At 48.0% G+C, this 23100-nt stretch overlaps 1 protein-coding gene across 3 annotated transcripts in view; it reads left to right on the forward strand.

Moving 5' to 3' along the window:
- The first annotated feature begins 229 nt into the window (after window positions 1–229).
- Window positions 230–23100, forward strand: part of NTN1 (netrin 1) — a 160669-nt gene continuing 137798 nt past the window's right edge. For 2 of the 3 annotated variants that reach the window (XM_044249081.1, XM_044249083.1), the window contains exons 1-2: window positions 371–521; window positions 1051–2132. In XM_044249081.1, coding sequence (XP_044105016.1) covers window positions 1115–2132 — 1018 coding nt within the window. In that variant the 5' untranslated portion in view covers window positions 371–521; window positions 1051–1114. Of the gene's footprint in view, window positions 248–370; window positions 522–1050; window positions 2133–23100 lie in introns of those variants that run through there. The other variant, XM_044249082.1, reaches the window with a different exon arrangement.

The following is a 23100-nucleotide window of genomic DNA, read 5'->3' on the forward strand; positions in this document are numbered from 1 at the left end:
CGCGCACCCGCTCGCTCCGCGCCCCGGGCCGCTTCCCTTTAACTTTTCTTCTTTCCCGGGGTTAAAACTTCGCTCGCGAGCGGGCCGCTGCTCGCCGACGTTATTGGCCGGCGCCCCGCCCGGCGGCCCCGCCCCCCGCCCCCGCGCTCCCCTCCGCCCCCCACTCCCGGCGCGAGCAGCGGCGGCGGCGGCTGCGGCGGAGGCTTCGGGGGCGTGCGTGCGTGTGTGTGAGTGCGCGCCAGCCAGCGTGAGTGTGTGTGCGCCCCGGGCGCGGGCTGGGCGGCACTCCGACCGCGGCGGGAGCGGCGGGAGCCGGGCGGCCGCGTCGTCACTCCGGCGAGCGAGGCGGCGGCCGGGGCCGGGGCTGGGGCAGCGGCGGCCGCGCCGGGCATGGAGCTGGCAAGCCCGCGCTGAGGCGGGACGCGCCTGCTGGCCGCGAGCGAGAGGCTCTCCGGCGTCCGGCGCGCGGGCTCCCGGCCGGGGCCGGGCAAACTTTTCTTTCTCTTTTGCCCTCGCCAGAGGTAAAGTCCCGAGCGCGGACTCCGCGGCGGGGACGCGCTCTGGGCCGGCCGGGGCGGTGGGGAGGGGGGGACCCCGGGCTGCGGGAGGAAGGGGCGCGGGGCGGTGCGGGCCCCCCACCCTCCGCGCTGTCCCGCGCCGGGGCTTGGGGCTCTAGGCGGGCTGGCCGCGGATCGGCAAGGCGGGCGCGGGCATGCCCCCCTTGGGCGGCGTGGAGGCGGCGGTGGACGGGGAAGCCGACCGTTCGCCCGCGGCCCCGGCTCGCCGCCCGACCGGGAAGAACGGGCGCGGGCGGTGCGGGCTCGGGGAGAGGGTGGTGGTGGCCCTCCCGGGACTCAACTGTCCCCCTTCCCGCCGCCGGCCCCCGTCCCCTGGGACTGTGGGGAGCGAGGCGAGGCGGGCGGGCGGGCGGGCGGCCGCGGGGTAGGTGCCGCGGAAGCCGGGCGTCCGCCGGGGCTCCCCGCTCACCGCCCGCCGGTGGGTGGAGGGCGCGGGGCGGGCTGGCTGAGCGCAGCTCCCCTCTCTCCGCAGGCGCCTTCTGCGGCGGGCGGACCGACTCCTCGGCGCGGCGGGGCCGGGGCAAGCTGGACGCAGCATGATGCGCGCAGTGTGGGAGGCGCTGGTGGCGCTGGCGGCGGTGGCGTGCCTGGTGGGCGCGGTGCGCGGCGGGCCCGGGCTCAGCATGTTCTCGGGCCAGGCGGCGCAGCCCGACCCCTGCTCGGACGAGAACGGCCACCCGCGCCGCTGCATCCCCGACTTTGTCAACGCGGCCTTCGGCAAGGACGTGCGCGTGTCCAGCACCTGCGGCCGGCCCCCGGCGCGCTACTGCGTGGTGAGCGAGCGCGGCGAGGAGCGGCTGCGCTCCTGCCACCTCTGCAACGCGTCCGACCCCAAGAAGGCGCACCCGCCCGCCTTCCTCACGGATCTCAACAACCCGCACAACCTGACGTGCTGGCAGTCCGAGAACTACCTGCAGTTCCCGCACAACGTCACGCTCACGCTGTCGCTCGGCAAGAAGTTCGAGGTGACCTACGTGAGCCTGCAGTTCTGTTCGCCGCGGCCCGAGTCCATGGCCATCTACAAGTCCATGGACTACGGGCGCACGTGGGTGCCCTTCCAGTTCTACTCCACCCAGTGCCGCAAGATGTACAACCGGCCGCACCGTGCGCCCATCACCAAGCAGAACGAGCAGGAGGCCGTCTGCACCGACTCGCACACCGACATGCGCCCGCTCTCGGGCGGCCTCATCGCCTTCAGCACGCTGGACGGGCGGCCCTCCGCGCACGACTTCGACAATTCGCCGGTGCTGCAGGACTGGGTCACGGCCACGGACATCCGCGTGGCCTTCAGCCGCCTGCACACGTTCGGTGACGAGAACGAGGACGACTCGGAGCTGGCGCGCGACTCCTACTTCTATGCCGTGTCCGACCTGCAGGTGGGCGGCCGCTGCAAGTGCAACGGCCACGCCGCCCGCTGCGTGCGCGACCGCGACGACAGCCTGGTGTGCGACTGCAGGCACAACACGGCCGGCCCGGAGTGCGACCGCTGCAAGCCGTTCCACTACGACCGGCCCTGGCAGCGCGCCACGGCCCGCGAAGCCAACGAGTGCGTGGGTGAGTGGGGGGCGCCGCGGGGACGCGGGCGGCGGGTGGCGGCGACTGCGAGGGCCTCGCGGCCGCGGGTACCAGGGAGCACCCGCGGCTGCCGCGCCCGAGGACCGCCTGCCGCGTGGATGCGGCGCGGCCCGTGGGAGGCGCGGTCCGGGACGTCAGGGACCGGGGAGGGCTGAGAGCGGATTCACCCGCTGGCTTGGCGCTGGCCTTGACGCTCGGCATTGCGCGCCGTGCGCTCTGCGAAGCCGGGAAGCATGAGAGATGCTTCGGGGCAGAGGGTTTTTCAGAAAACTTGTCGACTGGTCCCCCGGACTCCGGACTCAAATGCAAACATGCGTTGCCTTACCCTCAGTTTGGCGGGACCCTAGGATCCACCTCCGCCTTACCCTCCCCGCCCTACCTCCCCATCCCCTTCCCAGGGCTGCAGCTGGGCGCGCAATTGGGAACCCCGGTCCAGTTCCCGGGAAGTTCCAGCTCCCCAACCACAAATCCCTTGGGAGGTAGCAAAGCAGTTTGGGACCGGTTCAGCACCCGACCAGTATCTCAGTCCAGCACGCTCTGTTTGTTTTTCATGGGTTGGGGAGGGAAAAAAAAATCCCTCCCCTTTTGAACGGCGTATTTGTGTTAGCAAAAGAGTGATGTGATTTAAATTAATTACTATCTACAGATTACAAAGGAGAGTTCAGTCATTATTTTAAAATAATTGAGTCCTGCTCCAAAAAAGTGTATCAACATTTTTGTGTGTGTTTTGTTAGCGTCAGGGTTAGGTGAAATGGAAGAGCTTTGAATTAACCAAGGGTCCAGCTTCTGGCTTTTTAATGGGGTTTCAAGTCCTGAAAGAAGTCTGACAAAACCGGCACTGGTGAATACTGTTGGGTCAGAAATGAGGCTTCAATAAAGGAGGGGGGTGTGGAGAGAGAGAGAGAGATCCGTTCTATTTCTGAATTGTACAACTTTGCTGCTGTAGAAACTCTCCGGCATCAGTTTTCCGCCCCCGGGGTGGGGAGAGGGGAGACACAAAAACCGAAAAACAGAATTGGGGGTGGGGTGGGGAGAAGGAATGCTAAAGAATTCCAGCCTGAGATGTCAACTTCCAAATCCCACGTTCTGTTTTAATGAAAAGTATTTAGTCCCTAAATGCGCCGTTCGGTGTGCATCTTTTGTGAACGTACAGCGGTCCCGCCCTCCCCTCCCCCCTGCAACCCCCAGGCAGCCCGCGCGGGTTTTCTTCAGTCTCTTCCCCCGTCCGAGGCACATTGCTAAGTGTGCTGGTCCCCACAAACACACGTTTTGAGGTCTGGTTCTGATTAATTGTGTCATGTTGTTGTCGAATAGTTTGTGCCTCATGACTGTGCATGCAGACTTTTGAGCGAGCGAATGGAAAACATGTCTTGGAGATCCGGGTGGGCACTGAGGCCCAGTCAGGCGTCTGGGGCTGCACAGGGCTGTTTGCACCGGCCCCGGCTTTTGCAGACCTAATTGTTCATCCCCCTCATTTAAGGGCCTGAACGGGTTGCCAGATTGAAGTGAAGAGACTTTGCAGGTTTGCGGGGAGCTGGTAGTTACACCCTGACTTCGTGGTCTTTGAGAATAAAATTGCTTTGATCTGCTTCTTTCCTTTAGAAATGTTGGTTTTTCCCATCCCTTCTCTTTCCCCCTCCCTCTTTTCTTTGCTGCCTTTTGTGCATAAAAACCCTTTATTGACATTTAAAGGGCCTCCCACGGCTTTGCTATCAGTTTTAGCTCGCCTGTGCATATGAAAGATATCTTCGGGTTGTCGACAGCGGGGTCTAATTGGACGAACGCTAGTGAATACATTTGAGGTGAAAAACGGAATCTTGTGCTAACTTTGTGCCTGAGGATTCCTCTCAGCCTGGGTATTGTTCACAATCACGGCCCACCCCCATCTCTCCCTGTCCCTTTGGATGTGGAGATGGAACCCGTATTTGTCGTAACAATGGTCATGCACTTGAAATAAATCCTATAGTTGAGGATTTTGTCTTTTGACCACAGCATTAACTGTGTGCACAAATTGGATTGACTGCTTTTTTTTTTACAGCCAAATTGAGCAATCAACATACTAACTAATGTAATTAGTAAGTGTTTTTTTTTGTTGTTGTTCAAAAAGCTTAATTAGGCCTAATAAGTACATCATCTGCATGACAAATAATCGGCCAACAATATTTTCTGGTTTTTCCTGAAGTTATTTTAATTCTCAGTAGTCAAAGTATCTTTGAATCTTGCCAATTATTCAGTCATCTCATAAAAGCAAAGCCAATTCGACTAAGTTAAAGTTATTTATAGTTTCCCTTTTGAATAGATGTTCTGATATCTTGTAGCTACAGCCTCGGGAATGCCAGGTTGAAGTTCCCATAAAGTCTTAGTTGAAGTCTCAGTGATTTTTCCATCGTTCTGCAAAAGAGAAAGCCAGCAAAGACAATTTAGAAGTGATTTACAATTAAAGGTCGAGCTTTTTATGAAAAGGCCCTGTAGTGGAGATATGTGAATGAATTAGTATTTGACAGGTGTTCTGAGATACTACAGGGCACTGTGCTAGGAAAAAAAAAAAGCATTAATAAATCCTTCACACACTAACTTTCGCACTATCAGATTTTCCCCCCCAGCATAATCCCCTCTTGTGAATTTCACACTGTTGACATATCAAGTCAAGCAACCCAGATTATTTACAATGGAAGACAAAATCAAGAAGGATGTTTCTTAATTCCAAAAATCAGTCTTGATTTAAAAAAAAAAATGAAGCATTATCGCTCTGCTATTTTGTTTCTGCCTTTATAAAATAATGACACCGTGATTTATAATAGACTAAAATGGCATCTCTCCTTAGGTTACTTCCAATTATACCCACCCTTCTGCCCCCCCCAAAAAAAAACTAAAAAAATTTAAAAATTACATGGATATTATTTGACTCCACGGTTCTACCAGGGCCGAGGTACTTTCAGATCGCTGGGAAGTGCATACAGCCTATATAGGTTTTCTCTGGTCAAGCTTTCTTTTTGGTGCCTTTTCAAGGTTGAGTTCTCTACGGGATAAATGGGAACTTTTCGTAAAGGCTGATTTTATTTTAAATCCAATTTTGGATTTCTTCTGGAAGAAAAAACCCCGCAAAACAATATGAAAGACAAGACCGTGTATAACGTTACAGCCTTGACAGCTCTCAGCGGAATAACTAAATACTTTCTTCCGCCCATATGTATCAACGGTGCTCCCATGCTCTCACACACATGTGCATTAATATTCTTTGCGTAAAGGAGCATCCGAGCATGGTGGGGGTATATGTACATTCAAGGGAAAATGCATGAACAGTTTTAAACCACCTGGGTTGCTAGGCCTTTTCTCCACTCCCCCTTCTTCTTCTCTTCCTTCTTCTTCTTCTTCTTCTTTTTTTTTTTTCCAAGAGAGCATCTGAAGACCATATTGTGTTTCATAAATTATTGACATCAGTTTTAATCAGTGTCCCCCTGACGTCGGAGCTGTGTTAGTATTTAGTGCCTGACGAAGCATGCTGTTTAATCTTACTGTGGGGATGTCAGCATGAACCCCTGCCTGGTTTGTGACAGGGTGAGCTTATGAAAACTCGTTCTGCGACTCGCTCTGTGGCTTTGCGTTGCCCAGCTGAAACCCAAAACCCACACAAAAGACGTCTCTGCAAGATGAGCGCCCGTGCTGGGCTGGCCTCCTATGGTCGTGGGTACCTGCAACATAATGCTGGTAATTGTTTAAACATGGCTATGGGGGTTAGGGGGGGGTCCTCATGCTGCGAATGGCTCTCCAGCACTTCTGCCTACCTTCATCCCCAGCAGGAGAAGGGGGATTGTGTTGGAGGTGTTGCTGTGAGAAACCCAACGCCCCACTAAAGACTCTTGCAAAATCAGAAGGCCAGAATTATTTGCTGCTTAGTCGAGAGCCTGGCACATAGCTGTAGATCGGTTGAATGTTTTTACAGTCTTGGTGATTATTATAATTATCATCATTATTAAGGTCGTTAAGTCTTGAGAGCTTTTTTTTTTTTTTTTGCTGAACACTCGCATTAGTCATTTAATCATCGCAGCCATGCTAATAATACGCAGTATGACGGCACTTACTTTACAGATGAGAAAACCATAACCTAGAGGCATTAAAGTAGTTTTCTCGAAGCTGGGTGGTTAGGAGGTGGTGGAGCTGGGTGTTCATGCTTTGTCTTAATGCATCCTTTGGGCGGACTCTACAGAGCTTGGGTGGTGGGTGGGTGGGTTGGTGGGTGGATGGCAGTTACATATCCACGTATAGGAAAGAATTGGAACAACCTCTTACTTCTGCTAGAATTGGAGATGGTTCCCTAGTTGTGTCAGTCATGTTACATTGTATTAATTATGTTTATACATGTATAAATATGATGTTGCATGTAAGAAATCATCCTTCAGGGGTGCCTGGGTGGCTCAGTCAGTTAAGCGTCTGCCTTCAGCTCAGGTTGTGATCCCAGGGTCCTGGGATCCAGGCCCACATCGGGCTCCCTGTTCAGCAGAGACCCTCCTCCTTCTCCCTCTGCTGCTCCCCTGCTTGTGCGCTCACTCTCTCTCTCTCTCTGTCAGATAAATAAATAAAATCTTAAAAAAAAAAAGAAAAGAAATCATTCTTCATTTTAGCCATCAGGCCTAGTGGGAGCTGGGAGTTAGTAATATAAGTGAAAAGGGTGTAAATACTTTCTTGCAGGTCTTGGCATCCGCCAGGGGTGATGATGGCCAAGTCTCTTGATTTCGGGGCCCATGATCTTGCTCAAAGGTGGGGAAACACAGCTCGTAATCAGAAAATCCTCTATAATAAGGCCCTTTCTGTTTCCCTAGTGCTCCGTCTCCCCCTGGCTTCTCTGAAACATACAGAAGAAAATCGAGGAAGTGGGCTGAGAAGTGTTGTGAAGAGACGAGTTTAGGGGCCTACCCTGGCTGCTCGTGTGCTGGGTGACGTTCACATGCGGTCGCACAGGGCCATCGGTGATCTCGGTTGGCCGCACGGCAGTTGGAGTGAGGGTCTCTGCTGGGCTTCTCCCCAGCATCCGGTGGGCAAGGCTGCTCCCTACTCTGCCCAGAGAGAAGGGAGACAAGAGTCCTATCGGGGTAAACCTCCCAGGGTGGGTCTGTGCATTTCCAGCCTTCGCCAAGAAGCCTTCGGCCCTGCCCAGACTTCTCTCTGACCTCCTCCTCCTGTAGAAAAATGAGATCCTCGGAAAAGTATTTGAGACTTTATGTCCAGAGTAAATATTGGAAAGGCAGTGGGTTGAAATTCAGATGTTCCCTGGAAGGAATCCCCTCATTTTCGGCTCACAGCTGGTATCGATATCTCCTCCTTGAGATGAGTTGTGCTTTTCATTAAGTAAATTTTTTGTCTTGGGATTAAACCAACATTGTATTCTTAATAGACTTCTATGTTTACACTTCAAAAGTCCGCTGGGTTGTTATTCGTGTTATCTTGATGGCTTCCACAGGGTCTGCTGCAAGGCCAGCCTCACCAACATAAATGGCTCCCTAGGGGACCGGATTATAAAACCTTATCTGTCCATACACCAGGGTGGATATTTTGTGAGCCAGCATTTTTTTCTTCTTTCAGAAGTGATAATCATACCTTGGGTTTCCGCAGCGCCTTTCATTAGAGGGAGCCCGGAGGTCTCCGAGGGCTTTTGAAGGGCTCCGGATTTAAGCCTAATACTTGAAGAGAGGCCCACAGCGTTTTCCTGTTGTCCAGGAAGACCTACAGCAGCCCCCGTGGGCTCCGTGGCCTTGGGAGACGTGGCACTGGGTTGGGAGGCTGCGGGGCTGCCGAGCTGACAATATTAGTGCAAGGCGGCCGTCAGGCGACATCCCGAAGACAGACCAGTGCCCCCTACAAGGTGCCAACCATTGTAATAGGTGCTTTATATGGATTTTCATCGGCCTTCGGAACCTTGTATAATTGGCGTGCCTTTCCTCCCCGTGTCAGAAGGCCGAGACCCGTATCCGTGGTCAGCCTTGGCCCGTACAGGTGGCACTTCCTTCCCGTCCCCAGCTCCCAGGGGAGGCCCTGGCTGGGTGTGTGTTGAGCCCAACTACTTCCTTCTGAGCCAGAGAGAAGGGGCTACGGGCTTGCCTTGGACCAAGTGTGGAATGTGTCTCATCTGAGACTTCCCCTTCTAACACTTTGGTGCCTGGCCCTGAGCCTCCTTCCCGATAAACCTTTTTCTGAGATGTCCCCTGACAGTGGAAAAGCTGAGGTCACCAAGGGGACAGAGGTACCGTGACTGAGGAGTTCTGCCAGGGATTGGAGATGTGTGTTCTGGCTTTGGCTGTGTGGGAGCCATCCCTGATGATCCCCGGCCTCCTGCCATCAGGACTAGCGTAGAGGCCATCATTTGGGGGAGAGGAATTGGTGTCACAGTGCCTTTGCACATGTAGAGAAGATCCAAAAGACAGATGTCTCTAGGTGTGGCTATGGAAAGGGGTGGCTTTTCAGCGGGCAAAGGAAATTGGTCGGCTGAGGACCTCAGAAGGCAGAAAGTTACCACCCTAGTACACTACATCCACTGATAACCAAGGAGGGCTCCCGCTCGGTCTGGAAGCTGGAAGGAGGTTCCGGAAGTCTGTCTCTGTGGAGGATTCAGGACTGGCCTGGGTAAGGTAGGTGAGGTCTCACTCCCCTCCCACCCCCTGTCGGTGCAGGTGGTCGAGCTTCATGTTGAAGCCCCTCCATGCCCTCTTCCTGGCTGGTGCTCCTGATAGATTTCTAGATTTTTCCCCAGGTCCTTTTCTGCCTGCGGATATTAGGGAGTATTAGCAGTCACGTGCAATTTATACACATTCTCGAGGCTCCACACCTGAGTTCCACTATCTGTAGGACTGTAGGGACCTTTCAACGGGCTGGGTTTGAATAACTGAGCCTTAGGTAACAAGGAAACGAGAACAGAGCTCGTTTAGTTTCCCAAAGCCCTTGTATGTTGCACCCTTCCCATATTTGATGGGGCATCCCCAAGGGGAGGGACACTCTCTGCCTGCCTAATTATCACTGTTGGAACTTCTGAGTTCATCTCTTCTGGCTTGGGGTGGCCGTGGTGCCTACTTAGCTCTCCCATTCTGGAACCAGGGCAGACATTACTAATCAACCACAGCACTCTGTTCTTTTAAGGCCAGAGATGGTCCCAGGGCTTTAGCATCCTTTACAACAGAATACCCTGGGCTGCCGTAATGTCTTAGAAGTAGCCTCGGAGATGAAAACCGCGTGACAATTTTCGGACCTAGAAGACCTTCCCCAGCTCTCCCAGCGCCCCCAGCCCGCAGTTGAAGGGGAACCCTGTAAGTGGTCATTTCTGGAACTGTCAGTGGAGGTGGCCATCGTTTGGGTTGGGGAGGTAGAGAAGTGTGAAGTGGGTGGGGACCCTCCCTGCTGGTTGGGGCAGGTTGGGGAGGTTGTGCGTGTGAAGGGTTAGTACGTGTACCCTCGTGCTAAACCGCGAACACTGCTGGGCGCCCTGAGGGAGGAACTTTGCCAAACGCCCTGGATGCAGGAGGTGCGGAGGGTCTAGAGCGGAGGCAGATTTCGGATTGGGCTCTTCTAAAATGTGGGGGGATTGCATTGCAGTCTACCACAACACAGTAACCCCGTGCATTGGCTGTGCGGTTAGCATTTTTGTTTTCTTCCCTGCCACCTGCTCTGAGAGACTGGGCTCCCCGAAAAGGGTGCCCTCTGGGGGGGGTCATCTCCAGGCTCCCAGGCAGCTTCTCCTGCACTGGGAGAGCTCTGGGATTACCCTCCCATGCCAAGGAGGGCATGTCCTAGCCCGGGGGCAGGGCTCTGGTGCCTGACACTTCCCGGGGTCCCTTCCCACCTGAGGATTGGGTCCTGGCCCCCAAGCCACATCTGGGTGGCATTGAGAGACTCTCCCCCAGCCGCTTCCCCTCGGTGCCCTGCTTCCATGTGGGTCTGACGGTAACTAACTGACGGCTCCCACCCCAGCATGGAAAAGGAAACACACTGTGTTGATAGATACAAGGGTTGTCATCGGAAACATGAAAGTACCTTTGAGTCGGACGCCCCAGGGCAGGGCTTTTGGACACCCCGACATGGTTGTTTTTCCTAAGTCCAAGATGCCTGCAGGAGAATATGACCCATATTTAAGTGACAAAACGGGTTCTCATTGTCCTGCTCCGTAGCAATGATGTTGTTCAAAAACCAAGGTCGGAGAGCCAAGGTTTCTGTTTACTCGTATATGGAAGGGCTTGATGTGTGCGTTAGGACTTAGGATTCAGACCAGCGGTGTCCAGCCCCACCTGCCCTCCACCCGCCTTGTGTGTCCCGTGAGTGTGTCGTTGAACCCCTGTGTACCTTCAATGCCCTCGGAGTGCTGGGAGTTCTGTGCAAGACCTCAGTGGGATATGGGGGGCCAGGGAGTGAGAGGAGCCCCTGCCCCGCGCTGCAGAGCAGGGTTGGGGGGGAGCTCAGAGGCCGACCGCTCATCTGACTTTGGCTCGACACACGTCTATCCCCCTTCCTCCTGCTGTACTCCGTTCTAAACACTGCACAGACACGACCTCATTTTATCCTCACAACCGACCACGATGTGGCTTCTACCATACCAGTATTATCCGGAAGGAAATTCCTTTCTCGAAGGGTGACATCTGTACGGAAAAGCACTGGGATCTTAAGTGTCCAGCTCGAGGACCGCAGATGAATGCCCACATCAGGAACACACCAGCACCCCCAGAGCTGCCTTGGGCTCCCTCCCTGTTGCCGTGCGCCCTTCCCAACATCCCAAACCCAGACATTGACTTTGACTGCTTTTGAGCTCTATGTAAGTAGAGTCATGTTCTGGCTTCTTTTGCCCCATGTTCCGTTCATGGGGCTTCTCCGCGAGTTGTCTCCTTAGTTCCCGTGGCTGTATAGGATCCCGGAGCATACACATGGTCCGGTTTAGTTACCCAGCCTGTTTGTGGCAGACACTCGGGTGGTTTTCTCGTGCCAGCTCGTACAAAGGATGCTGCTGTGGACGGACTTGTCCTCGTCTTTTGACTTGGGCGCGTGTGAACGCATTTCCGTTGGGCATGTATCCAGAAGTAGAGTCATCGGATCCTGGGGGTAGCTGTCAGGCCAGCTCTGTACATCAGGTTCTACATTGTGCAGAAGGCGGATGTCCAAATTTACATTCATACATAATTCAGCAGGTGAAGAAACAGAGGCACGTGAGGGACACGGTCCTTGCCCAGCATCACCCAGCTAGCAGGTGGGATGGCCCCGGGTCCTGCTTCTCACCACTGTGTCTGATTGCCGCCTCTCATCTTAAATCTGTATATACCCTGTCAAGGAAAACTGTTAATAACTGGGTGGGGGGTGGTCAAAGTTTCCCTTTATTTCTCTGGGTCTCAGTTGTCTCTCCCTTAAAGTGAGGGTTTGGGGCGTGAAGACCATCTTTAGCTCTGATAGTCTGTGTTCCAGTGAAATATGCCTCCTTCCTGAGGCGATTTTTGCCATGCTCCCCATGCCCTCTGTTCCGCTGGGAGTCCCTCGAAAGACTGGTCAGGCTCTGAGTGGGGGGCCTCACCTGGGCCGGCCCTTCAAGACCACCAGGGATTTGTCCTTCTCTCCCTCACCAGCTGTTCCAGTTGGGGAGGGGAAGCATGGGGCGCGTTCCTTCTTTGCCCTCCGGCGTGTCTGCTAGCCGGTCTCCTCTCTCCGGATCCTGCGTATACAGCTGGATGGATGTCAACCAAGTCAACTCACCTGTGTAACCAGTTCAGCTGTCAAGAAATAAAACATTTCCAGAAGGCCTGCTTACGTCCTTGAGATCACCACCCCGCGGTATACAACCGTCTTGTCTTCTGGCTCTGTGGGTTTAGTTTTGTCTGCTCTGGAACTTTCTGTAGATGAAATCATACTGTATGTTCTCTTCAGTACCTGTCTTCCTTTGCTCAGCCTTATTTGCTTATAAATAGTCTTAAACATATGGTATCCTGGAGTCCTTTATAGTTTGATGGATGATCTCAGCTTCTAGGGGGTACAGATCATCCTGCTTGCTCTGTCTGCTGACCTTTGCTCCATGGGAATGATTTCCTTGTGGGTTTTGTAACGTCTGACTGTGAGCTTGTCTTTTTGGGGGGATTTTATGGAAATCCCACTGGTCTGAGATCTGGAGTGTCCCTACCGAGTTGATTTTGCCAGACATCTTCATGGTATCATAGGCGTGGGACTGATTTTTTCCATGAATTAATCATCTTGGACATTTCTGTATCAAGTGAGGATTTTCCTCTAGTCCCTCCTAGGCCTGGATCGCTGCTGGTCTCTTGCCTGTCTATCCTGCTCCCCAGCCCCCGATCTGTTCTTACTGGTAGTTCCTGCTGCCAGATACTCAGATGGATGGTTTCCTCATCCCCTTGATCGGTTGTTGTTTCTTGTTGCAGCCATCCCTGATTGTCCTACATAATAATATCCCAAGACAGCTTCCTCATCTATGTCTGTCTCCTTCACACACACACACACACACACACACACACATATGCATCACACACATTCCTGATCATCCTTTTCTTTTTTTTTTTTTTCCAATTTATTTATTTTCAGAAAAACAGTATTCATTATTTTTTCACCACACCCAGTGCTCCATGCAAGCTGTGTCCTCTATAATACCCACCACCTGGTACCCCAACCTCCCACCCCCCCGCCACTTCAAACCCCTCAGATTGTTTTTCAGAGTCCATAGTCTCTCATGGTTCATCTCCCCTTCCAATTTACCCAAAAGCACATACCCTCCCCAATGTCCATAACCCTACCTCCCTTCTCCCAACCCCCCTCCCCCCAGCAACCCACAGTTTGTTTCGTGAGATTAAGAGTCACTTATGGTTTGTCTCCCTCCCTATCCCATCTTGTTTCATGGATTCTTCTCCTACCCACTTAAGCCCCCATGTTGCATCACCACTCCCTCATATCAGGGAGATCATATGATAGTTGTCTTTCTCCGCTTGACTTATTTCGCTAAGCATGATACGCTCTAGTTCCATCCATGTTGTCGCAAATGGCAAGATTTCGTTTCTTTTGATGGCTGCATAGTATTCTATTGTGTATATATACCACATCTTCTTGATCCATTCATCTGTTGATGGACATCTAGGTTCTTTCCATAGTTTGGCTATTGTGGATATTGCTGCTATAAACATTCGGGTGCACGTGCCCCTTTGGATCACTACGTTTGTATCTTTAGGGTAAATTCCCAGTAGTGCAATTGCTGGGTCATAGGGCAGTTCTATTTTCAACATTTTGAGGAACCTCCATGCTGTTTTCCAGAGTGGTTGCACCAGCTTGCATTCCCACCAACAGTGTAGGAGGGTTCCCCTTTCTCCGCATCCTCGCCAGCATCTGTCATTTCCTGACTTGTTGATTTTAGCCATTCTGACTGGTGTGAGGTGATATCTCATTGTGGTTTTGATTTGTATTTCCCTGATGCCGAGTGATATGGAGCACTTTTTCATGTGTCTGTTGGCCATCTGGATGTCTTCTTTGCAGAAACGTCTGTTCATATCCTCTGCCCATTTCTTGATTGGATTATTTGTTCTTTGGGTGTTGAGTTTGTTAAGTTCTTTATAGATTTTGGACACTAGTCCTTTATCTGATATGTCATTTGCAAATATCTTCTCCCATTCTGTCAGTTGTCTTTTGGTTTTGTTAACTGTTTCCTTTGCTGTGCAAAAGCTTTTGATTTTGATGAAATCCCAAAAGTTCATTTTTGCCTTTGCTTCCCTTGCCTTTGGCGATGTTCCTAGGAAGATGTTGCTGCGGCTGAGGTCGAAGAGGTTGCTGCCTGTGTTCTCCTCAAGGATTTTGATGGATTCCTTTCTCACATTGAGGTTCTTAATCCATTTTGAATCTATTTTTGTGTGTGGTGTAAGGAAATGGTCCAATTTCATTTTTCTGCACGTGGCTGTCCAATTTTCCCAACACCATTTATTGAAGAGGCTGTCTTTTTTCCATTGGACATTCTTTCCTGCTTTGTCAAAGATTAGTTGACCATAGAATTGAGGGTCTATTTCTGGGCTCTCTATTCTGTTCCATTGGTCTATGTGTCTGTTTTTGTGCCAGTACCATGCTGTCTTGATGATGACAGCTTTGTAATAAAGCTTGAAGTCCGGAATTGTGATGCCACCAACTTTGGCTTTGTTTTTCAATATCCCTTTGGCTATTCGAGGTCTTTTCTGGTTCCATATAAATTTTAAAATTATTTGTTCCATTTCTTTGAAAAAGATGGATGGTACTTTGATAGGAATTGCATTAAATGTGTAGATTGCTCTAGGTAGCATAGACATTTTCACAATATTTATTCTTCCAATCCAGGAGCATGGAACATTTTTCCATTTCTTTGTGTCTTCCTCAATTTCTTTCATGAGTACTTTATAGTTTTCTGAGTATAGATTCTTAGCCTCTTTGGTTAGGTTTATTCCTAGGTATCTTATGGTTTGGGGTGCAATTGTAAATGGGATTGACTCCTTAATTTCTCTTTCTTCTGTCTTGTTGTTGGTGTAGAGAAATGCAACTGATTTCTGTGCATTGATCTTATATCCTGACACTTTACTGAATTCCTGTACAAGTTCTAGCAGTTTTGGAGTGGAGTCTTTTGGGTTTTCCACATAGAGTATCATATCATCTGCGAAGAGTGATAATTTGACTTCTTCTTTGCCGATTTGGATGCCTTTAATTTCCTTTTGTTGTCTGATTGCTGAGGCTAGGACTTCTAGTACTATGTTGAATAGCAGTGGTGATAATGGACATCCCTGCCGTGTTCCTGACCTTAGTGGAAAAGCTTTCAGTTTTTCTCCATTGAGAATGATATTCACGGTGGGTTTTTCATAGATGGCTTTGATGATATTGAGGTATGTGCCCTCTATCCCTACACTTTGAAGAGTTTTGATCAGGAAGGGATGCTGTACTTTGTCAAATGCTTTTTCAGCATCTATTGAGAGTATCATATGGTTCTTGTTCTTTCTTTTATTGATGTGTTGTATCACATTGACTGATTTGCGGATGTTGAACCAACCTTGCAGCCCTGGGATAAATCCCACTTGGTCGTGGTGAATAATCCTTTTAATGTACTGTTGAATCCTATTGGCTAGTATTTTGGTGAGAATTTTTGCATCTGTGTTCATCAAGGATATTGGTCTATAGCTCTCTTTTTTGATGGGATCCTTGTCTGATTTTGGGATCAAGGTGATGCTGGCCTCATAAAATGAGTTTGGGAGTTTTCCTTCCATTTCTATTTTTTGGAACAGTTTCAGGAGAATAGGAATTAGTTCTTCTTTAAATGTTTGGTAGAATTCCCCCGGGAAGCCATCTGGCCCTGGGCTTTTGTTTGTTTGGAGATTTTTAATGACTGTTTCAATCTCCTTACTGGTTATGGGTCTGTTCAGGCTTTCTATTTCTTCCTGGTTCAATTTTGGTAGTTTATATGTTTCTAGGAATGCATCCATTTCTTCCAGATTGTCAAATTTGTTGGCGTAGAGTTGCTCATAGTATGTTCTTATAATAGTTTGTATTTCTTTGGTGTTAGTTGTGATCTCTCCTCTTTCATTCATGATTTTATTTATTTGGGTCCTTTCTCTTTTCTTTTTGATAAGTCTGGCCAAGGGTTTATCAATCTTATTAATTCTTTCAAAGAACCAGCTCCTAGTTTGGTTGATTTGTTCTATTGTTTTTTTGGTTTCTATTTCATTGATTTCTGCTCTGATCTTAATGATTTCTCTTCTCCTGCTGGGCTTAGGGTTTCTTTCTTGTTCTTTCTCCAGCTCCTTTAGGTGTAGGGTTAAGTTGTGTACCTGAGACCTTTCTTGTTTCTTGAGAAAAGCTTGTACCGCTATATATTTTCCTCTCAGGACTGCCTTTGTTGTGTCCCACAGATTTTGAACCGTTGTATTTTCATTATCATTTGTTTCCATGATTTTTTTCAATTCTTCTTTAATTTCCCGGTTGACCCATTCATTCTTTAGAAGGATGCTGTTTAGTCTCCATGTATTTGTGTTCTTTCCAAACTTCCGCTTGTGGTTGAGTTCTAGCTTCAGAGCATTGTGGTCTGAAAATCCTGATCATCCTTTTCTTACTCTACTTTCTCCTTTTCTTCCCATAACACTTACCATCTTCTAACACATCATGTGATTTATAACACATCATGTGATTTACTCCTTAATTATGTTTATCGACCGTCTTTCCATCCTACCACTTGCCCCATTTTAACACTCGTTAGAAATTAAGTTCCTGTAAGGGTGGGAGTCCTTGTCTGTGTCGCTCCTGAGGGTCCTGGCATGTAGTAGATGCTTACTGAGCCTTGGTTAAAGGAAAGAATGCAGGGTCTCATTTGTTCATCCTGGCCTTGGAAGTCTCAAGGCCTCATCTCCTTTCTGTATGTGGGTGCTAAAACCAAAGCCCAAAGCCATGAAGGCCTGTTTCTAGGTCAAATACCCAGGCTTTCTTTTCTTTGATCTCTTTCTCCTTCTTATCCAGCCCCACTCACACAGACCTCTTGGTCACCACGGTCTCAGTGTTTCTCTTAATACTTCGGCTTGCAGATTCTTAATTCTTCCAGCACCTGGGGGTTTCCTTTTATTTCTTGTGAGATCTGCTATGCATTAAATATTTTTTAAAATTACATTTCATCTAGTATTTCTAGATGTTTGCCGTGGTAGGGGTTCTGCATGAGCTCAGTCCACCTCGTTGCCAGAACTCAGAGCCATATATTTTAATCTTTCATCCATCTGGAATTAATTGTGACATATGGTGTGAGGTAAGGATCTCTCTCTTTCTTTCTTTCTTTTTTTTTTTTTCCCTCCAAATATTTAGCCAGTCATTCAGTGACAATTACTTGGGGGGAAAAAAATCATTCTTTCTTAGTGATTTGAGATGCCATATTTATTGAATGCTTACGTTTTCTTATAAACTCACATCTGTTTTCTGGATTTTCCATTTTGTTTCACTGATGGGTCTGTTTTCCTGCCACTTCCCATCTGTTTGGTTGCTGCATTTTGGTGTCGGGTGTGTTCAGTACTTACTCACTGATCTTTTAACATTGGTTCTTTTCCAGTTATCCTCACTGCTATTCTTACGTATGTGTGCGTGCCTGTGTGCATGGGCTCTGGTTGAGTTTGTGAAACGTCAGGAGGCATGCCCTGGATAATTGGATAGCAGTGTTCTTAAAGTGAACTTGGTGATAATGGACAACCTCACACTTTTTCAGTTGTTACTGTATCAACTCAAGTGTTGCACTTCATGATTTAATGATTTAAAACATCTCCGTTAGGGTTGTAAGATACAAAATGGGTAGGATGGACGTCTGGATAAATCACAAATTGTGTGTTTCTTTTTGCTGTTCAAGATAAATCTGTAAGACGTTTTATTGAGTTATGATTGAAATCCAGTCAGCTGCACTTATTTAAAGAGCGTAAGTCGGTGAGTTTGACCTATGCGTGTACCTATGAAAACATCACCACGATCAAGACACAGTACCTATCCGTCAGCCCCAAATATTTCCTAATGCTCTTTGGTAATTCCTCCCACACCTCCTGCCCCTTTCTCTGAGAGCACTTTCTGTCATTTTGCATTAGTTTCCCTTTCTAGAGTTTCTGGTAAATGGAATCATATGGTATGTATTCTTCTTTGTCTGTTTTCTGTCATTCTGCACGATTATCTTGAGATTTGTCTGTGATGCGATGTGCATCACTGGTTCACTGCCTTTTATCGCTGGTAGCAGTCTATTGTGTCCCTGCATCTGCTGATGGACACTGAGGTCATGTCCTCTGTTTGGCCACTACTGATAAAGCAGCTGTGGCCACTCCCATGTGTGTATTTGCGGGCACAGATGTGTTCATCTCTCTTGCGTAAGTGCCTGGGAGTGGAGTGACTATGAGATGGTACGTGTATGTTTAACTTTTAAAAAAATTTTTTAAGAAAACAGCGATGCTGTTTTCTAGAATGGTTGTACCACTTTACATTCACACCAGCAGCAAGAGTGTTCCAGTGTCTTGTCCTCCAATTTCTAGTCCTTGCCAGCATTTGATATGGTCGGTCTTTTAATTTTAGCCATTCCAAGAGGTACATGGTAGAGGGACACTTAAACTTTACAGGTTTAAATCTAACACTCCAGACATGTTAGGGGGTACCTGGGTGGCTCTGTCTGTTAAGCCTCTGTCTTCAGCTCAGGTCATGATCCCAGGGTCCCGGGATGGAGCTCTGCATCTGGTTCCCTGCTCAGCAGGGAGTCTGCTTGTCCCTCTCCCTCTGCCTCTCCCCTCTGCTCATGGTCCACGTCCTCTCTTTCTCTCTCAAATAAATAAATAAAATCTTTTTTAAAAAGCGGCCAACAATCCAGAGATGTTTAACATTTCCACTTATTCATATCTTCTTTTACATCCTTCTGCAGAGTATATACATTTCTTTATATTAGCCTCACATTTTTTTGAAAGAAAGTTGATTTCCATGCATTTATAATTTAAATTACTATTACAAAAGGGATTTTTTCCCCTTCTCATTTTATCTTCTAACTGGATACTGCTGACATGTAGAAAGGCTGTTGATTTTTATGTAAGTAATTTGCAAATAGCAACATCACTGAACTTTTAAAAATTAGTTTGCTAATTAAATTAGTTAATTCTCTTCTCTTGGATTTTTTCAGATTCAACTGTAATCCTCAAATCGTGAATTTTTTAGCACTTTTTTCCTAACACTTGTACTTTTATTTTTCCTGTCTTACTGCATTGGCTTGAAGTCCAAGTAATGGTATATAGGAATGCTAACATACACCCTTGGGTTTCTGGCCCCGGTGAGAATGTTTCTAGCATTTTCTCAGTAGGTACATTTTTATTACTAGTTTTAGGTGGATAGTCTTTATTGTGCTCAAAGAAATGACTTTGGTTCCCGATTTACTGGGAGATTTGCTCCTTTTTGGTGTTACTGTTTTAAATTACAAATATGTGGAATGGTAATCCTTTGGATATCAATCAAAATGATCATATACTTTCACTTTGACTGTTAATGTAGTGAATTGCATTAATTCATTCCTAAAATTTTTTGAACAGATTTACGGAGATGTAATTCACGTACGATGAAATTCACCCATTTAAAATATTTGATTCAGTGCTTTTGAGTATGGTTATAGAGTGAGGCAACCATCACTAAAATTCATTCCAGAACATTTTTGTCCCCCAACAAGAGGATCTTGTACCCATTCGCAATCATCCTCCATTCCCTCTTTCCCAGCATCACCCCAACCCTAGCCAACCACTAAACTCCTTTCAGTCTCTGTAGATTTGCCAGTTCTGGGCATTTCCCATAGAGATGTACTGTATGTGGCCTTTGTGACTGACAGCTTTCAGTTAACACTGTTCTCATGGTCTTTCTGTGATGTGGCATGGAGCAGAACTTCATTCTTTTGTATGGCTGAATACTATTCCATTGTATGCGTACACAGCTTCTTATATATTTTTTCATCCGGTGGCAGATATGTACATTGTTTCCACTTTTTGGCTATTAGGAATAACACTGCCATGAGTATTAATGTGTAAGGTTTTCATACAGAGATGTGTTCCTATTTCTCTTGGGTTATGTATCTAAGAGTAGAGTTGCTGGGTCATATGGTAACTTTGTGTTTAACTTTTTGAGTCGCTGCCAGACTGTTTTCCAAAGCAGCTGTACCGTTTTACACTCCCACCTGCAACATATGAGGGTTTCATCTTCTCCACATTCTTCTGGTCGATACTTATTCCCTATCTTTCTGATTATAGCCTTTCTGGTGGGTAGGAAGTGGTATCTCATTGTGGTTTTCGGGATTTTCTAAATTTGAGCGAGTCTAGCATTTTGGAATGCGTTTATTTTCTGACACGTTGTTCCTTGCTAATATTTTATTTTTGATTTTTTAGATCTCTTCAAAAGTGAGATTTGCCTGAACTGCTTTTCTCCTTATATTACCTTTCATGTCAGGGCTATTCTGAATTTATGCAGTGGAGTGAGGAGTTTCCAGTCATTGCTGTGCCCTGGAATAATTTAAGGAGCATGATAGCTAGCTCTTCCTTGAAGATTTGCCTGAATTAGCCCATCTGGGCCCTGTGCCATTTTTGGAAGTAGTTATCTGATAATGATTTCAATTTCTTCCATGCTTGCATGTTTATTCAGGAATTTTTCATCTGCTTTTTGAGTCAAATCTGGTAATTTGTTTTCCAGGAAAATTATCATTTACCCAGATTTTCATTTTTTTTTTTCAAGCATAGTTGTATGTAGCAATCACTAAAGCCATTTTTAAAAAAAATTCCACATGTGTCTATGTCATCTTTCTGATTCCTAATACTATGTATTTATTCTCACTCTCTGCCTAGGTTTGGTGTTTTTCTTGATATTTTTCAGTGATGGTAATACTATCTATTGAAGTTGTTCAGTACTTACTTGTTCAATACTTACTGTGTGTCAGGCCTTGTGCTGAGCACTCTGTGTACACTCAGTTTTTAAACCTGTAGAACTTCATGAGCTGAGTACGATTATCCCCATTTTACAGGTGTTGAGAAGTTCAGAAATCCAACTTGCCCGATGTCAGCTGGCTGCAAAGCCCAGAGCTGTAATTCCAGTAGGACCTGTCAGCTCAGTGCTGGAGCTCTTACTGCTTGAGCCTGCCCCTTGTTTTTGATGTTATATATTGCTTCTAGTTTTCTTTTTTCTAGCTATCTGTTTATCTACCTATTTATTTTAGAGACGGAGTGTGTGCATGAGAGCGTGCATTGTGGGGAGGGGCCTGAGAGGGAGAGAGAAAGACTCTTTTTTTTTTTTTAAAGACTTTATTTATTTGTCAGAGAGAGAGGGAGAGTGAGCAAGCATAGGCAGACAGAATGGCTGGCAGAGGCAGAGGGAGAAGTAGGCTCCCTGCCAAGCAAGGAGCCCGATGTGGGACTCGATCCCAGGACTCTAGGATCATGACCTGAGCCGAAGGCAGCTGCTTAACCAACTGAGCCACCCAGGCGTCCCGGGAGAGAGAGAGTCTTAAGCAGGCTCCACTCCTGATGCAGCTGGCAAGGTGGGGCTCCGTCTGATGACCCTAAGATCATGACCTGAGCTGAAATCAAGGGTTAGATATTTAACTGAATCCCACCCGCCCCGGCACCCCTGTTTCCAATTTCCCAATTTCCATTTCACCCTTATTCATTCTTGTTCAGGTTTTTGTGGTCCTCCAGACACTTTTTGTTAAATGCTCTGCTCAGCTAATGGCGTGATTTTCTTATTCGTGCTTGACAGTGGAACCATGAAAGGCTGTGCCTTCTCTCTCAAGAGAAGCTTTCGCCACCCACCCTTCGTTTTGATTTGCACCTGCTCCCACTGTCACTGCTTTGAGGATGACGGTGTCATTGTCGTTTTGACCTTCTTTTCTGCTCCTGGAGTTATTTATGAATTTCATTTTCATTTCCAGGGGAGTAGGTCCTTAAAATACACATGTTGTAATTAGTGGGTGATTTTATTTTATTGCAGCCGGTACAGTTTTTAACAATCTTGTGTGTGTGTGTGTGTGTGTGTACAAGATCAGTTCTCTTGATATTCCATAGGAACTGAAAGAGGGCTCTGTTTTTAGGGCACCGTTTAGCGTATTTGTTATATCAATCTTAGTAATTTTCCCCCCCTCCAAATCCTCTGCATTTTTGTTTTTATGTTTGCCTACTTGGAGCAAAAACATGATCTTAGTGAGAGATGCTGACATTGTTGGTCCCTCTCAGTACTTAACCAATTAGGTGAACAAGTCCTCCAGTCTTTTAAAGACCGAGAGAAATGGCAAAGTGTGTAAGGGAAGTGGAGCCAAATGGAAGCAGGATCACGAGATCACTGCTGAAATACCGAGTTCAGAGCAGAATGCCATGAGTGGGGCAAAGCTGGCTGTCTGATACCGATACCAGGAAAAAGGCATGCACTGTACCGTGAACTTGAATGGGCCTTGGTCTTCTCCTCAGTGGAGAGAGGGAGTTGGCAGAGGAGTTCTCAGTCTCTTCCAGTGCTCCCATTCCAGGATGATGGTTTTGGGGTTCCCCACAAAGTGGTGCCAGGGAGGGAATGAGCTGGGAGTAAGGATGCAAAGCAGAGGAGAAAGGCCAGGGTGACTCCTGGTTGGAACTGGAGCAGTTGGAGCTGACAGCTGGGCTGAGTTTATTGCTTTGGCCCGTTGCTGCTCATACATGAGGCTCTGCCTCATTGCCTTCCAGCCTGGCAAAAGAGGTTCACTGAAACAGAGTCTGTCTGCAAGGACAAGATGGTGAGCCCACAAGAACTCACTGACATGGGGTGCCACCTCCCACAAGGAGCTCTGACCCCAATGGCTTGGTTTGGCTCTGGCATACACCCTTGCCCCACCCCCAGGAGCTCTGAGCTCCCCCCAAATAGTGTCTCCTTGGGTGGCTTCCTCCAGGAACAGGCAGGGTAGCCATCCCCGTGCCTGCCTCTGTTTCTCCTCCCTCTCCTGCCAAGGGGTGATTAATTCATGGAAGAAGAAGGGGATGCTGGAGAGAGACATGCATCTCACAGGATACCAGAACTGTAAGAAAGGCTGAAAAGGAATGAGCTCAGTATCCAATTTAAGAAGTGAGGGGGGAAACATTAGCAGAATAAGCCAGAAAGAAAGTGGTGGTGGTGGGGGGGGGGGAGACAAAAATAAGAAGTCAATGAACTAGAAAACAAACAGTCAACAGAAAGGATTGCAAAGCTGGAAGCTGATTGTTTGTAAAGGCTCATAAAACAAACAAATCTAGGAAGATTGGTCAAGAAAAAAAAAGGGAGAAGGCATAAATAAAAACATTAGGAATGGAAAGAGATATAACAAGAGATCTGGCAGAGACGAAGGTAACCTCATGCATAACTTTATGCTAATATGCTAATATGCTAATGTGATTGTTCTTAGGAACAATATTCATAGCAGCTAGAAAGTAGGAACAGTCGGAATGTCCATCAGTGGATGAAT

This window comes from Neovison vison, chromosome 5 (genome assembly GCF_020171115.1).
Source record: "Neovison vison isolate M4711 chromosome 5, ASM_NN_V1, whole genome shotgun sequence".
NCBI classification, from domain to species: domain Eukaryota; kingdom Metazoa; phylum Chordata; class Mammalia; order Carnivora; family Mustelidae; genus Neogale; species Neogale vison.